The sequence below is a fragment of the Ptychodera flava genome, chromosome 17, assembly GCF_041260155.1.
Source record: "Ptychodera flava strain L36383 chromosome 17, AS_Pfla_20210202, whole genome shotgun sequence".
Taxonomy (NCBI): domain Eukaryota; kingdom Metazoa; phylum Hemichordata; class Enteropneusta; family Ptychoderidae; genus Ptychodera; species Ptychodera flava.
Genome location: NC_091944.1, coordinates 36,336,669 through 36,354,169, shown reverse-complemented (window position 1 = coordinate 36,354,169; position 17,501 = coordinate 36,336,669). Strand labels below are relative to the sequence as shown.

Sequence of the window (17,501 nt, the reverse complement as noted above, 5' to 3'; positions counted from 1 at the left end):
GTGATATTTCAATATATTGAGACTACATACAATCCAGGATTAAAAGACATATCACTGTAAGCTTCATTGACCTCTACATGCCCAGTAACAGATGTCACGGCAGTGTATAGGCACATCAACAATCTGCAAATCAAGTTGTTTGAGTGGGATGCCAGTTTGAAAGCTGACACTCTGTATCTTATAGATTTACCCTTTACTAAACAAAGTCATTGATATTGAAAACTGATGAAGTTGGATGAACACATTTGCTCAATACAATTTCAACCCATTCATCCCACAGATGCTCAATACATTTCTAGGGCGGTGATGATTTCATTGAATAAATTTATCCTTGATATACTTGACCTTTCCATTGGCTAGCATGTACCATACTGTGAGTGCACTGAGTGTGACTACTGTTCTTATGTACACTTGGGCTGCATAGTTTATTGACTGATAGTTTTGTGAAATGCATTAATGTACAGCCAACTTTTTAAACAGTGGAGCATCAACCAGTCAGTGTATTGCAGGTAAACTTTATTTAACAATATTGTTTTCCTCCTGGGAATGTAATGAGCACTTATTAATCACCCCATAGAGCTCCAAATATGCCATAGAAAACAATGTGTCTGGACTAAACTGTGATGGTGGAAAGTATATAGCCAGAAGGCTGCATTCAAATTATTCAAATTGTGGGAGTTAGGGGAATGGTGATTTTTTTCCTAACACTGTCATGTTTTTTCCAAGTTCCCCTGCTGTACCAAGTAAATTTTTACAGAAATGCCCCCTCCCCTCCCCTCCAGGACATCATATCTAGTAAAACACTTCAAGGTTTGTACAGTCAGGCCAAATCTCAGTTTGAGAAATGAAGGCGTATTTAAGGTGGTGTACTTAAGTAACACACTTTTTTCAATATCTCTAATCAAAGGTGACATGAATAACCCAAGATGCTATATATTTCAAAAAGCACAGAATCTAAAGTTTAGCATGGTAGCAGTAGTTATCTTGAAGGATGAAGGATATTTTTAGGGCAAAAATCCTCACTTTTGATATTCCAAAAACTATTTCTAAAGTGTGTCCATCTTCAAATTCTTGTGTCGTATCTAGGCACTACCTACATAGGTTTTCATATCATTTATGTTGTATGTCCCACTTCTGTTAAATTGTATGGCTCTGTACGGATCAGTGTTGTGGTCACTTATGAAAACCGTACACTGTTATCAACAAAATGTAAGCCATGAAGTGATTCATTTTCAATGCAAATCTCTCAATGCTCTGGTGACAATGAATGTTTTTTAAAGATAGAAATTCTCAGAAAAAAGGAATGTTATGATAGCAAGTTACACAAACTGACATATTTCAAAGGTGAAAACAGTTTCACATGTCAACATTCAATTGTGATCGTGATTGCTGGCAAACTAATCAACCAATAGAATACTGTTTGGCATATGGATCGTGACAGAAACGTCACACATGGCACTTACATCGTGATGCGTCTATCAGACAACCTTCAAGACAGAAACTGTATAAGCATAATGTTGTCATGACATCTGGGAAAAAATGTTGGGGACGGAATCTGTATTTGTTATAAACATGCTGTTGCCATAGCGTCTGATACTACATAGAACCCAAAGGAATATGGAGGAAGGTTGATGGTGTCAGATGGGAGTAGATGACGTGGGTTCAATTCTGGTAGAGTGTTGTTCTGCGTCATCTTCAGTTTTTCCCCATTCAAATTAACAGATCTGCAAGGTGAGAAAAACAAATCAAACGATTAAAGCAAATAAGAAATCTCACTTAACTACAATAACAGCAATTATCTATGACGTGCCTATGAAGATATCATCTTTTTGCCAGAGTTTGAGCTGTGTTGATCAGTCAGTGTTTCTATAAGAAGCTGGCATTTTTCACAAGTTAAGACTGAAGAGAATGATCAATTTGCAAATTATCACAAGATTTCTAGCGGTATACATGAAGCAACCTATCACTGAATTGTCGGCAAGTTCGTTTCATGCTCTTGCGGTATCATATACGTTATATCATTGGTTGAAGTGAGGCCCGTCTTCATTTGTTAAGCTTTACCTGCCTAATAACATGTTTTTGTATGTGCATGTCATAATGTGGAGACTAGAATGCCAGGCGAATGGTCAACATCAATTTTTTAGGTATGTGGCATATTAATATTTTGACGTCACCACTGTTGTTTTTCCTATTAGTATCATAATCCATGTACTAAAACAGTAGTGTGTTTAAGTACACTCGTTTCTGTTGTTGTCATAGATACAACATATCTGTTAGCACTTGTCTTTCTTGCATTAAATTTAAGAGTATCAATTTATTACAATTTTCAAAATTTCAAATCGTACACAGCCACGCTGGGCAAAGAAAACCGCCTAGGTTAAGGCTGGCCAGGCCTGGGCCTTTGTCCAGTTTTTTTTTTCTCTGAGTACAAACAATGTACATTCTTTGCCTGGAAGAAGTTCCATTGAAAACTGTAATTGATCTCACTGTGGAAGAAGGTACTCTTATTGAAAAAGTGATCTCATTTTAATATATCACCCTGAACAACACCGTCTTTTTGCCTTATAAAAATGTAGCATTAAGCAGAACTGTTGAACAGTGTCCTGATTTGAAGAGAAAGAGTTTGGATATGGCAAGTAAAAATGAATATTAAAATAAAAATGTCAAATTTCGTACTTACTGTGACCTAAGACCTTTCTCACCATGTGAAGTCAAAAGATATTCATCCACTGACAGACCACTAAGTTCACCGCTTAGTTTAATTTCAGTAGTATCATCTTTGTGTAGTGACATGGCATACATTGTTACAGATCCTGCAGGGTACACAGCTCTGTAAATTTGATGAAAACGAGAAAAGGTGAAAAGAATAATGTCTTTATTTCACTAATTATGTTGGCATTTTGACAATGAAGACAATTAATGCAAGCTATTCCAAAATTCTCTTCTTTCATAGTCCCTTCCGCAGTTACAACTCGCCATCAAAATGCTTCCCTATTATTCTTTTTTCTTCTTTTCTTTGAATTTATTCTTGGTCAAGTTCATATTCAGAGCCATCAGTGAAAGACTATTTCTTGCGAACTGAGTTCTTAGAATAAGACAATTAGTGATAGACAATAATCACATTTCAACATGGTCTTTTGTGATATAATGGAATACAGAGCCACAGATCTACTATTTCAACATGGTCTTTTGTGATATAATGGAATACAGAGCCACAGATTTACTATTTCAACATGGTCTTTTGTGATATAATGGAATACAGAGCCACAGATTTACTATTTCAACATGGTCTATTGTGATAGAATGGAATACAGAGCCACAGATTTACTATTTCAACATGGTCTATTGTGATATAATGGAATACAGAGCCACAGATTTACTATTTCAACATGGTCTTTTGTGATACAATGGAATACAGAGCCACAGATTTACTATTTCAACATGGTCTTTTGTGATATAATGGAATACAGAGCCACAGATTTACTGTTTCTTTATTTTTCAAGTCAAAAATCATTACTGAGAGACATAAAATTTGATAATATCGGTAGAATGATACAATCATAGAACAAAATCAGTGAAAGAATTCCTGTTACTTTCCCTTTCATTTATCTCTTATTATTTCTTATCCTTTTCATTTGTGTTTTACTGTTTCGTTTTTTTTTCTTTGATGTCAGTTTCAAATAATTAATCAGATATAATGAATCAGCAAGAAGTAAATTTAAATGAAATGAAGCCGGCAAAAATTCTTCGTACATGTATTAATTAGGTGCGATATCAGTCACATGAAGAATGACATTGACAGAATAAATTTCCAAGGGTATCACTATCAAGTGGACAACAACAAACAGTGAGATGAAACCAGTCTGACATCTGTCAGTGACAGTGACACTATGAACTGTATTATCATGGCTGTTAGACCGTACACCATATATAGACTAACAAACATGGTAGGAAGGACAGCCAATATTATATGTGACGGACATTGTCCTTGTCGTGTGAATAGAAGAAGAAAATTGCGTTAGCTGAACCTGGGGGTCAGACTAGCTTCCAAACCCATATAAACATCGCATGTGAAGATATCCTTCAGTGTGACTAACATATTAATATAGATAACTAATTAAAATCAACGGACAGCTATTGCGTTCCTTTGGTCTTCGGCATGAAAAAAACAACCCATAATTTGGACACGGAGATTTCCTCGGTGTCTATTAAAGTACACTGACGACGTGTTTGTTTCGAATATAGCCACAGGTTATTTATTTTGTGCAGTGGAGGTATTTTTGATGCAAGAGTTCACAAATTATGAAAACAACGACTGCAGTATCTGTCAAACTTCCTTAGAAAGGATATTTCATGATCACATTCAACCATTATATTTAATCCTGAACATTCATTAACTTGTTGGACAATAAATGATTTATTAATTTGCTAAAAAATGAGACAAATAACCACATGTGTGGTCGTCAGAGTACAGCAAGTTTAACCAAAGCATCTTATATTGAACAAATTCAGATTTACATCAGAAATGCTACTAGAGTAATGGTATTACCCATACCTATTTGCGCAGTGTGCATATACTCTCACGTTGGGGTCAGCTTTCTCATGGGATAAATTCACATGCCCACCGGCAGTGTGCAAGGCCAGTACTTGGAAACCAACAAGGCGTTTATATGAAACGGTCAACCAGTAATCCTGTTACAGCAGTATGTGTAAAATAATTTGAGTATAATACATTTTAAATGAACATGGTCTGAGGTTGGCATCTGTTACGTTATCTGCAAATTGTCCGTGACATAACTGGCAAATTTTACTCTTATCCCATATTTCCTTCCTTCCTAGCAGATTTAAAACAGTGTGTCACAATGTCAGTGTTGGCAGATTAGTACCTATAACATGACGACTGCAACAGCAAAAACTCACAGCATTATGATCCATTGATTTGTCATCTTCAGCTGCCTTAACTCCTGATTTTGCACCACATTAATGATGCAAATGAATCAATTTCCACAGAATGCTGGTTTTATGGATTAGATTTAATAAGTCAGTCAGAGGCAGTATCATTACGTTGATTATGTCTATAAACATGTATCTATATCTTTTGGTGCGTTTTCCATATATTTTCTGTTTGTAGCGTTTCTTGTTCTACCTCCAATCGTATCGAAATAAGCTTGTTTTCTGTCAACACAGGGTGTATGCGTGTTGTGTCACTTATAAATAAAGAAAGCAGAATTTAGTCCGGACCACAATTCATTTGTAATTAATACCATTGCATACTATACACAATGTGGTGTGTTTTCCAAGGCTAATACTATGCATCTTTACAAACTTTACTTAGGGGAAGAACATTTAGTCGTTTTCTATGCCATATAGAGTAAGAAACAGTTTGATAGCACACGATTGCATTGTGCACACAGATTAAACAGTACAAAATGAAGCAGCACCTACTGGGTAAGGATTAAGATCTTCATCAATGAGGGCGTAGTGTCCATTGTAGAATGACTGTCTGATGACAACCTTGAGACCATGAATTGCAGATATTCCAAGTTTATCAAGCCACCTGAAAGAGAATAAATATCAGGTGAACAATGCCATGCAGAGAAACGTTTTACCATGTTGATGAAACTTCTCTTCTGCTGGCTGAAACATGCACAGAAATCTTCTTTTAAACTTTTTAAGCTACCTTACGTACAGAATGGATTCTTTGATCATATGACATTGGCCGCCAATCATAAAAACTGATGCACTAGAAACTTAATTCCTTAGTTTAGGGGGAGGGGTAAAACCCAATTCATTTTCTGTCTGTCATAATCGCAATAAGGATTCTGCTGTAATAAAAATAAAAAAAATCAGAGCATGGTATCATCATGAGAAAGAATGACAATACAGACACAGTTTTGTGTTGACTCAACTAAAAATGTAATTCTATAGCTCTGACCCTGTTCTAACTCCACATTCATTGAGAAAAATGGGATACAGATTACCACAACCTAAATAAAACAAAAAACAGAATTTGAACTCTGCTAAAAGAGTATAATAGACTATCTGAAACATTGAAAAAATGTAGACATTAAGTTTGTTTTGTCTATATTCGGGGGTAGATTTTGCACAATGTGTGCACTGAAGACAGGTTGGTATTCTCCATACAAAAGAGTTTTACTGAAACCAGTTTCGCATTAAGAAGTTTCATTTTGTGGGAGGAAGGGGAGTTGACTTTAATTACATTTCTAGTGGCGTCAATGTTTATGAATGACAACCCCTTACAAAACTCAAAAAGAAGCCATCATGTATTTGGGTGTTGTACCTATAATTCTGTCCTTGGCAATTCTCACCAGATCCATTATAAGCCTTGACCTTGACAGCTACGATTATTGTCCTGTTAAAGTTGAGCGATGTTAAGGGTACATGTATACTGAATACAGAATTATACTCTGACTCTGACCTAGCATATGAATTATTTATATACTCATAACATTCATACTTTTCTCATACAATATAATTGTTGTGACATATACATGTATATTTCCAAAGGAAACTTACATGAATCCAGCAGCATATGTGTTGGATAGCTTTGGAGCACCACCACCAAACGCTGATGAAGTTTCACCCAACCAAATATCAGATCCTGGGCGATGTTGGTCGACTATTTCTCTCATCTCTTGAATTTGGGGAATCAAGGTTTCTAAAATGTGGTAATCAGTGAAATTATCCAAGGTTGCTGTCCTGCCATCGACGTAATATTGATGCCAAGTAGTAGCATTTGTAACGTTCCCCGCTGATTTCAAGAATCTGAAGTAAAGGAGATTTTAATACTGCTCAATTCCTAAATTTTTATCAATCTCAAAATTTGCACCTGTTATGTTATGTTAGGTGACTTGCATGCCAACTAATTGCTATTCTCCCAATGACAATGAAGTAAAAATATCCAGAATCAAGGAAACATTGAAACATATGACGATGACTTTGCTATTCTTTTGGCAGAGTACCAATCAAAACAGAAATGGCACTTTGTAAGCTAAGGCTTACAAAGATTGCCTATAATTTGATTGTTAAGTTAGAGAATACATTATTAGGATGGAAGAAGATATCGCGATGGTACTGTATACTTGACCACAGCCGGAGGAGTTCAAATGAACAAAAATGAAATCGTTTGAAATGGCTTCTCGTGTATGGATTTTCATTTCAAAATTGTTTAGTTCAATGAGTGAAAATTTCAACTTGGATTAACGCAATCTGTGCATTATGTTGAATGCTTGTTTTGACACCAACCGTATCGAACCAAACACCACAGTTCAAAATAAACTGAAGGGGAGGGGTAGAGTTAGGTTTACAATCACAGATTCAAATGAAGAGTAGATATTTCTATCGTACTTCTATTTAGAATATTATGGAATACAGTCTATGATAACTGGTACATTGCATGGGCTGTGATACAAGAACAGTTGAATAGCATCCCACTCTGAAGAACAATCATCGTGAATCACACAGTCTCCATCGATCAATGATTTTGGAAGCTGTTGATCCTTGTTTGGATTGTAAAAACTTGTCTGTGATTGACAGAATGACTGTGTGTGAGACAGACGGAAGAAGCCAAGCTTCCTGGACTTGGTCCAGTGGAATTAATACCTGGCTAGTTATTGAGAAATCATGGAGACATTAATGGCCACAGGAAAAAAGTATGAAATTCAGGAATCTTATGATATCTGTGATATTTCCAATAAAGATATGCATCCTCTATCACCGTGTACTTTACTTAACACTGTAATTGCAACCACTGGTCGCTTGAGCACACACTGCTGATAGTCCATGCATAGACTGTGGAGTGGTTCATTTCCTGTGACTTGCCTAATGAGATACCATACTGATCATGGTAACAAGTCAGTCGGTCCAACGTCTTGTGATGAATGCTCACCATGTGAAAGAACGATCTTTCTTTCGGGTCATTAGTATATCTCAAGATGATTAACTGATTTAATCTCTGACAAGGTCAACACAGTAGACGGTGTTTATGGACAAACAACAGTGTGTGGTCTTGTGATCAGGGGTTGCAATTAACAGTGTTCAGTAAAAGGGGAGGAGACCATTAAAGGGGTAGGTTTTTTATCGGCTGTGTCGCAAGGTAAATTGAATAACCATTGCTCAAATTTCAAAGGAGAACAAAGGACTAAAATCACATAAACAATCAATGTCAACAACCACTAATACAAGAACTGGGGATTGAGGAATTCAACTTTAACAGGAAATACATTTCTTCATTGGAATTTCATCAAAATGAAACCTGAATTTCATGCTTTGCCCTGTGAAATCCTCAAATTCAAAATCAAATATGAATCCAAAACAGGAGGAGATGATGATATCGCTGTCGTTGATATAAAAATCCAGCTACTATATGGTGACCTGACACAAGAGATGCATAGCCCTGGTAATCTCCTTTGATTTGATGGTTATAATGCTGTGTAAAATATTTCCATCGATCACTTTCTTTAGTTAGTTTATTTGTCATTTTCTGAATTCGCCATTTTGCCACTTCTCCATTTCACTAATAATAAATACCACTAATAAATAACTTACTTGTCCATATACTTCCCTGCATGCACTTCAAGTTTACGGGATGTCTTTGGCTTTGGTTCTGTTGTGTCCGGGCCTACTAGGAGACTATGACGAAGTTCCTCTTTGCTATCCAGGATTTGCCGAAATGAGATGAAATCTTCAGCAAGTAGGCTGGCATCAAGTGGTTTCCCCGCAGTACGGTTGAAGCTGTTTGGCTCTTCAAAAAAATTATCAGATTCAAGAATACATAAATGCTAAAAAAACTGAGTGTATGCATACATTTTTCAAATTTTATGGTTGAAATTCTATGACCTTGCTAAACATGCTGGTTTTGTGAAGTCACAAATCTTTAAACTTCATGCTGTCTTGTTTTATCTTATTTTGATATACATGCATGTACAGAGATTGGTATTTGACGTGGTTCTCCTTGTTGGGAAGAAACACTTTAGAGTTGCACTGTACTATATAAGTAATAAGTAATAAAGTGCATGATACATGTCTTTATTTTGTTGTCTAAAGCTTGATTCTTTTGGCAGCATGTTTCTTTTTCTGGATCAGGCTTAATTTTGGTTGTTGGCTTAGCGTCAAGTCACCTTTCACGGTCACCTTCCCGAAAACTAAGTACATACGACTCGTTCTCAAATGTTTGATTTTGCTATAGGCCAAGGACAAAATACTACATTTGTATCTCTCTGAAACTAAAAAAAAGCAACATTCATGTTATCTTTGCATGAAGTAATCCTTGGGAGAGCAGCAGCAACCCTGCTGACCTTCTTTCCTGCAGACTTTGGCCTTAATGACAATTTTAGCAGACTGTACACAGACTATTTTCAAATTTGTACTCATTGGTACCTGCATGGCGTTTGCTTTGAAGACATGACCAGATTTAAGGTCACACGTTAAATAAATTAAGTTATGCCGAAATGAAGAAGAATATATCCCTTTTTTCAGATAATACAATTCATCATTTGAAATTGACAAAGCTGATGCTAACTTCCTGACCTGTCTACCACGGGGAGATGAATTTTCCTTATGTTCACCTGCATGTTTCATGTAATTTAGCATTTATACGTGTGATATTTCATACAGACTCCCTCTATACCATTCTGCAATTTGGCAAACCTACCATTTCCTAATTCCCAATCAACTTTATATTTCTGTTTGATTGTGTAATCCAGCAAATCCTTTGCATTACTGGCATCCCAGGTGTTGTCTTCATGACGTAGCAGAACATTCAATCCAAATATCAGAGTCCATCCAACATCTCTGGCAAATTGATTGATGCCATCCCAATCTGAAACTGAGGGACAACTCAAATATGCATACAGGCCAATTTGCAATAAAAATATTGTTTCTCGTATTTTATTTGCAAGACATCAGAAATGACAAGCCAATTTTATTTGTACTTAAGTCTGTACGCAGTGGTAATTTGTCTAAGTATTGGAGGATAGCAAACATAAACAAATAAAATATATATATATATATATATATATATATATATATATATATATATATATATGTATGTATATTTATATATGTTGCAAGGAGTGTTTGTGAGAGAGTACAAGCTCTGATGGTGAATTAATCTTTTTTAAACGAGCAAATGTCAGTTCTCTTCAAATGACATCACCAAAATAATACAGATCTCAATTCAAATCGAAAGTTTGTTACCATGGTAATTATACTTTTGATAATTTGAAGACTTCAAAAAATAAAAGTCTTTACCTTGAATGTTGATTGCTGTTACAACAGCTGACTAAGACATCATATCAAATGCAATACATTTGTGATACATTGGAGCAAACATTGATGGAAAGTTTTTACCCAATGATTTGAGCTAGCCACTATGAACTTGAGCAAATCCAGGGGTAAATTTAGCTCATACTGGTGTATAAATTTTCATTGTTGACACCTTTTCTATTGTGTATTTAAAATTGATCAACACAAGTATGATTTGTTTATAGTCCATGCAACACCGTCCGTTACCTCAAAGTAGAATTTCTAAACTTTCATTGTGAGATACAGTACATGAAGATTTACTTATTGGTCATGTACGTATATATTGTGTGATGGCTGCCTCACAGAGGTTGTCAGTGACTGGGTAGATACATGAAACAGCAACGATAAGTTTGAGATCCTACCTGTCATCGTGAAATTTGTGAAATTTTTGTGCTTTGGACCTTCAAGATAGACACTTTGGTTGAAGATAAGATAGTCCTCTTCTGTTCCTCCAACACGCAAGTAACATGGCGACACCGCCTTGGAAAGAGTGCGAAGTCGTTCTGATCTGTTGACAGAAAATGCATTCCAGATCCTTTACCAAACCAGCTCTCCATCTGTTGTGTTCTGGGTTTTGGGGGTGGGGGTGGGGTTGGGGTGGTAGTAATCAAACCAAGGCAATTAAACAATAACGTGCAACAAAATATGTAACTTGCGCAAAACATTAGCACCATGGTGTATTAACAGCAGCCGATACAACTACTGCACATTCATTTATTTTATAACAATTTCACAGAAAAATCACTGAGGACTCACATGCAATTAACATGGGAGATACGCCACTGAAGGTCAATACATGTACATATCAGTAACAGTGTAATATGATAGTAGCATTCTCATTTCTGTCATATACAATAATGTAACCTTGAAATGATACAATGGCAGGAAGGAAGGAATAGGGTAAAAATGTACATTAATATAGGGCTGATACACCAACATGATACTGGAACAGAAAGAAAGAGAGAGAGAGAGAGAGAGAGAGAGAGAGAGAGAGAGAGAGAGTGACAGGGATGTTTTGCTTTGTCGCATCATGAATCGAAAGTTATTATATATTCGAAAATAGCATGTTTTGTTCAGTATTTATCAAAATCTCGTATTCAGATATCTACTTGTTGTTGGTCCTAATAGCTGTGTGTTCTGGATTTCTGCCGTTTATGGGGGTGAATATTGTAAAAGTGAAAATCAGACCGTAAAAGGCAGATATCCCAGATGAAAACACAAAGCTATGGACCCAAAACTAGATATCTATACCTGCTCAACTTCCTTCTTGCATGTATGCATGGAGAGTCTATCATCACACTAAGGCAAGAGTTCCTTTAGGCCCAACCCACCGCTGGAAATCACTTTAATTGCGGACTTTCACATCAAATACACCTTTTGGAGGCGTTTAGAATTAGTGTTACAGTTAGTTTTAGGGTTACTAAGTGTTGTATATCCAACTTAAGAAAACCATTTTGAGGTGGGGGCCTTAAGGAACTCTTTCCATGACATATATGTATATATATGTTATAATTATGTTCATTGAAATGCACTTACTGAAAGTCAAATGTTTTCCACCTTTCTTTGATAATGTTTGAATCTATGGCAATTGAGAGGAACTTCTTGTCCACAATTGCAATTGGTTTGTTCGTCTCAATATCGACTGACACAATCTCCTTTTTTGTTCTCTGCAAACTTTTTGTCGGGTCAACATAGTTTTCTTTGATTGGTAACCCTGGGCTGAAATAGAAAAACAATCAAACCAGTATAATGACATCAAATTCATTCAGAGAAGAAACAGTATTCAGTGCGCAGGGGGGGTGAGAGTGTTGGCATCATAGAACAAAGGACAAATGCAAATTATTCAAGTGATGTTGCTCACACTCAAACCTGTATGAATAATAATATTTTATTGTTTAATGCTTGTAAATATAGGATTTACATCACATTTGTGGCAATGAAAATGTAATATAAAAATAATTTTACAACTTTTCTCCGATAAAAATAAAGTGATACAGTATAATAATAGTAGTAAATATAACTATAGGTATTTCTTCGTTTATATAAAGTATAAATATCTGCAAGTTGTTCATTAAAAGATAACTCTTGTTTTGTTAGTAGAGAAATAAGCAGATTTTCAGGTTTATCAGTTGGGAGATAATATTTTACTGAAAAAGTTTTTTCTTTGAACTTCAATTTTCTGACAGACTAATAAAAAGTGCACTTCATCTTCAATACTGTTGGTGTTACACTGATTGCAGTATCTTTCAGTAATTAGAGTTTTTGGAACAGTGTGTCCCTTTTTCAATTGCTAGATCATGATTGCTTATGCAAAGTTTGGTGAGTAATTGAATTCTTTTCTCGATCACCTTGTAACAGACTTTACATCTTCACAAAGTCACACACTAGTGCAGTTCGTTGAAAGGAGACTCGAACATGGAAAATTCAGTCTGCTCATCACATAGACTCTGATCCAAGCAGTGTACTCACAGGCACTCATTCGCTGGGTAGTCTGCAAGATCGATCGATTTTCTGCTCGATCTATTGATCCCGTAGGCGATATGCCTGCCACTGCAACCTAATTACCCGGCTAATGAGTGCCTGTGAGTGTACCGTGATTCAGTGTGAAGGGTCAGAGGTCAACCATCATTGTCGCTTGGAAGTTGGAGTGTTCTACGCACACAGTACTTGCAAAAGGGACCAGGGATGTTTAAGACCGGGGTTTATAAGCTTATAATCCCAAACTACCGTGAAAGAGCGAAACTATACACAGATTGGGACAGAATTACCGTAAACCCCTTGTTGAACGAAAAGCAGAAGACAGTAGTCATATCCGGTCTACTTTCAAATACCCGCAACTTACCGTACTATGGACACCGACCAACCACGTTCCTTTCCTGGTGTCAAAACTATATTTGTCCTGTCACTTGAAGTATTCCGGTCATGATGTTTAAATCCTGTGGTGGTAGCCTCAAATACATGATTTCTCAAACACGCTGTGCAGTGTGGAATCACACCAAGACACACGACGGCTACGAAAATTACATCGGCTATGCATTCAGCCATTTAGTATGTCAGAAATTGCATCGTCTTGCTGTGAAAAGCGCCCCCAACGGTAATCAGTTTTAGTCGTATGTGCCAAGTCACTCCCTCGGTTTTCTAACTCGGATCTTTGTTCCATGGAGGTAGCTTGGTTGTTCCATGGTTGTCCATGATTGTTCTTACAATTCAACTTCGCATTTTATTGTTTGATTTCAAACAATGACGCTTGAATGTCGACGAGGTCACATTTTTTGTAGGATAGTTGTAAGCGTAGGAATTTAAACATGAAAAGTTGTGAATAAAGTGCTTTGAGTAAGAAGCTGTGAATGTAGGCCAGAATCCAGCTGTAGGTCCATAACTGTGGTGTGTTAGGCGTTAAAATTCGTAAAAGTCAAAATCAGCCCGTAAAAGGTAGGACTCCCGTCTGAAAACACCACAGCTATGGACCCACACAACTAGGCCAGGTCATGTAATGCAAAGTTTGCTATAAATGTGCAGTAGAAGTAAATAATATGTTTCGAGTATTTTCCCAGTATATTAACTACAGAAATGCTCAGAGTTTGTAAACAGGGCATACGTATGTATAAACTGTTGTGTTATAGCCAACAAATTAATTTTTGTCTAACTATAAAGATTCATTTCTGCCTGTACTTATCTGCGATCTATTTTAACAAGGTTAACACTAAGGAATGAAACATTTGCCTTATTACTAATGATCCTTTCACCACGTTTGGAATCAATTGTAGCGTTCTTTATGGTGAAGTTGGACAACCTACGCAGAGGAAAAAGGGTTCAAAAGGCTTAAAGAGTACAAGAAATTTAAACTGTAGTTGATAAAACAGAACAAAAATAAATAATTACAGCTCGCTGTAAAAAGACATGTAATCAAACTGATCTTATCCTAATTATACTCCACCAGTTTGATTACATGTCTTTTTGCATGATAATTTAATGTTCTGAAAAATGTTTTATAGGTTGCCCTTGTAGCAGCTTCCAAATTATTGAATGTTAATTTTCCCCTCTTGATTTTCTCTGTCACCTTTATAACAACAGGTTCAGAAATTTTATAAAAGGACGGATAGAGGCAAAGAAAAGTACTTTTTTCTTCATTCCGATTTCAGCTTCTGAAAACCCTTCGGGAACCAATTCGTAACTCTTCGCCAAATCTGACGTACACAGTTGCTGAAAAATACTTTTTCCTTTTATTTTTGTGACCCACAACAGTTTATACATACGTGTGCTCTGTGACACACCTACGACGTACAAAATTATCTTCGGCTAGCTTTATTTTACACTTGAAAAAAAAAAAAATTTACTTGAAAGTTTGATATAGGTTTCAGGATACAGAGTTCAGGTGCATCGACTTGAATAAAAAATGTAATGAATATTTCCTTTTTGCTATGGGTGACTGTATCAATGTGTTATTATTTTCTCATAAGTTGTTATTATTAGACAGAAAACGCCCCAGGTCAGACTTTTATCAAGCTGTGTAAATAACCTGTAGATTTTACCATGATAATTACACTTTGTAAAAGAGACTATTATTTGGGAAAAATCCAGATATGTATATATATATATATATATATATATATATATATATATATATATATATATATATATATATATATATATATATTATATATATATATATATATATATATATAGATATGTATATATATATATGGTATTAAAAGTTTAGTGCCCGAACTGCGTACATAATACAGTACCTGAATTGTGCAATTGGTGGCTAGTACGATGTATTGTATCCAAATACGAGCCGGTATCTTACAATGAAAACACACTGATCCCTATCAAACATTTCCAAAACACAGTGACCCCTCCCAACAAAACAAAAAACAGTCCCCCTCCCAGAATCAACCGCCCTTGTCTGAAGAAACTGACCTGTCTCTTGGTTTTATGAATTCACGAAACACAAATGGAAAGAATAAAAATTATACTTCCTCCCTTACTCCATAATTAAATATTTGGAATGTCTCCTTCATATTCATAACAAGTCGAAAGTTTGTTGAAGCTATTTCCTCGTATAAGTGGAATTGAGCCCTTGACTCGTATAGGTGGAATCTAGCCCTGGACTCTTTGAGGGAATGTAGAGTGGACTATTCTTACACTCAGATGAGAGTCCTCCCTGCTGCTTCTATCGCATGATATGAATTTGGCAAGCGGCGCAAATACGAGGCACACACACTCCGTCTACAAACCAGGGAGTAAACCAATGATAAAGAATGTAATCGAATAAAGGTACTCTGGAAGTATCTTGTCGCACTACACTTGTTTTTTGTACAACGCCCGTTTTTCATAATAGATCAGTAATTTTGAATCATATTCACAGGGGCAGCCAACAAAATTCGTTCAAAATGCTGCTCATAAGCCATTTCAGGGCGCACGGACAATCTGGCAGTTTTACATCATTAGTTGATGGGGAAAATTCCATCCTACTGCTCACCACCCAATTTCAAAGAAGGTCCAATTGGCGACAGGAAGTAAGTCTTAGAGCAGGTTATTTGTTAATTTTTGTTAGTTGGCTTGGAATTTTTGTGTGTTTATCGATTGGCAGGGGAAAGTCACGAGCCAAAAAGAGGGAACTAATATATTGGGAGTTGGTAGGGCAGTTGGGATGTTTTTATCAGAAGGAAGCGTGGATATTTCCTGTCTGGAAGGGGAGAAAGGGGAGACGTTTTGGTTGGAGGAAGAATTATAAAATCGTGGACGGAGGGAAGTTACGAACAGTTATTACATTTATTTACCCCTTAAAATTTTCACTTGCCAAAATGACTAAGAAAGGCAAAGCTCCTTTGGCTACATTTGCTCAAAGTAAGCTGATTGGCTCCTGTATTCGCCTATATCGAACAGTCGAAGCAGAAGGTAAATGTAGTTTGACCCTCAGTGAAGTACCTTTAAACTACTTTTTTGTTATATTCTAATAACTAAAAATGCTTGGTCGGTTCTGGCGGTCCTAGGGTTGAATATGGTGCGCCTCGTAATACCCAAGGATATCCATACATCGTACGCCATGACGACGGTGGGGAGGAAATTAGAATGAAAATATTGCACTCCGAATTCTGTCAAAAAGTTCATGGCTAAGTGCCATCCTTTCACCTAATATAGCAGTGGAATTTAAAGGATAAATTTTCAATGCCGTTTACTTTTTTATACCGGCAAAGAACTCCTGGAGAGTGGCGTATATGATTTCACCTTGCAGAATACGTCAGTCTTGCAGATAGCTGAAGGCTTCCTAACACATCAAACTTGACATGATCAGAAAATCCAAGACCACGACTCATCGTGATGCTACATCCTGATACACATGCAAAAATCTGTTTACAACGAAGAGATTGAAGAGACGAGTCATTGTGGCAACGCTTGGAGTTTGAACACTGTGATTAATAAGGCAATTACTGATAAACAAATAAATGGGAAAGTCTACTTGTTACTTGAACATGAATGGTTGTTTTGCCTCATTAGTTGTAAATTGTGCTGGTAGAAGTTTGCCTGTTGAATAGTGCTTCCCTGAAGGTGGCACCATGAAATGAGTGCGTGAGATATATGAAAGGATAATAAGACCCTAAGGGAATAGGACATAGGCCTGACAGATTTTTACCAGTCGATGAACAACGTGACTGATGTGAAAACATCCACCAGTAATAATAACAGGTCAACAAAGGGAAAAGGACAAGATCCCCAAAACAGTGGTTTACTTAATCATAAAATATCAAAATTGAACTCATGAACCATGTAAATATTGGCAAAATTCGGGATGTTAATTTAGAATGGACACCCGGGGACAGATATTCAGACGTAGGGTTTTTACAATACTTCGCTCGTAAGCTATCTTTGTGTATTCATTTTTAATCTATAGTTTACAAAGTTTTCGCCGTCGTGTTTTTGTGAAAATAGAAATGTAATTTTTCACCACAGAAAGAACACAGGGATAGCGGCCATTTTGAATTCCCAATGTCCGTAAATTTGCAGTGTTTTTGTCTCTTGACGATAATCCGTGATTTTTATTCTTGATTTTGAGAGAGAATCGTAAAGTTTCATTGAAAAAAGTTTTTCAATTTCGATTTACATTTTACTTTTATTTTGTCTAATTAAAGCTAATTATGCCCCGTACTATGAGAAGAATTATAGAAAGG

General features: G+C 36.3%; 1 protein-coding gene across 1 annotated transcript; it reads right to left on the bottom strand.

Annotated features, from left to right (window-relative positions):
- Nucleotides 1-499: 499 nt before the first annotated feature.
- On the bottom strand, nucleotides 500-13,410 carry LOC139116200 (heparanase-like). Its single transcript, XM_070678755.1, has 10 exons — nucleotides 13,169-13,410; nucleotides 11,863-12,045; nucleotides 10,689-10,834; nucleotides 9,674-9,847; nucleotides 8,569-8,764; nucleotides 6,538-6,786; nucleotides 5,446-5,557; nucleotides 4,556-4,692; nucleotides 2,681-2,830; nucleotides 500-1,724 (listed from the first exon to the last, which is right to left on the bottom strand). The coding sequence occupies exons 1-10, from the start codon at nucleotides 13,369-13,371 to the stop codon at nucleotides 1,565-1,567; spliced, it is 1,710 nt and encodes a 569-aa protein (XP_070534856.1). The 5' UTR covers nucleotides 13,372-13,410; the 3' UTR covers nucleotides 500-1,564.
- Nucleotides 13,411-17,501: the final 4,091 nt, after the last annotated feature.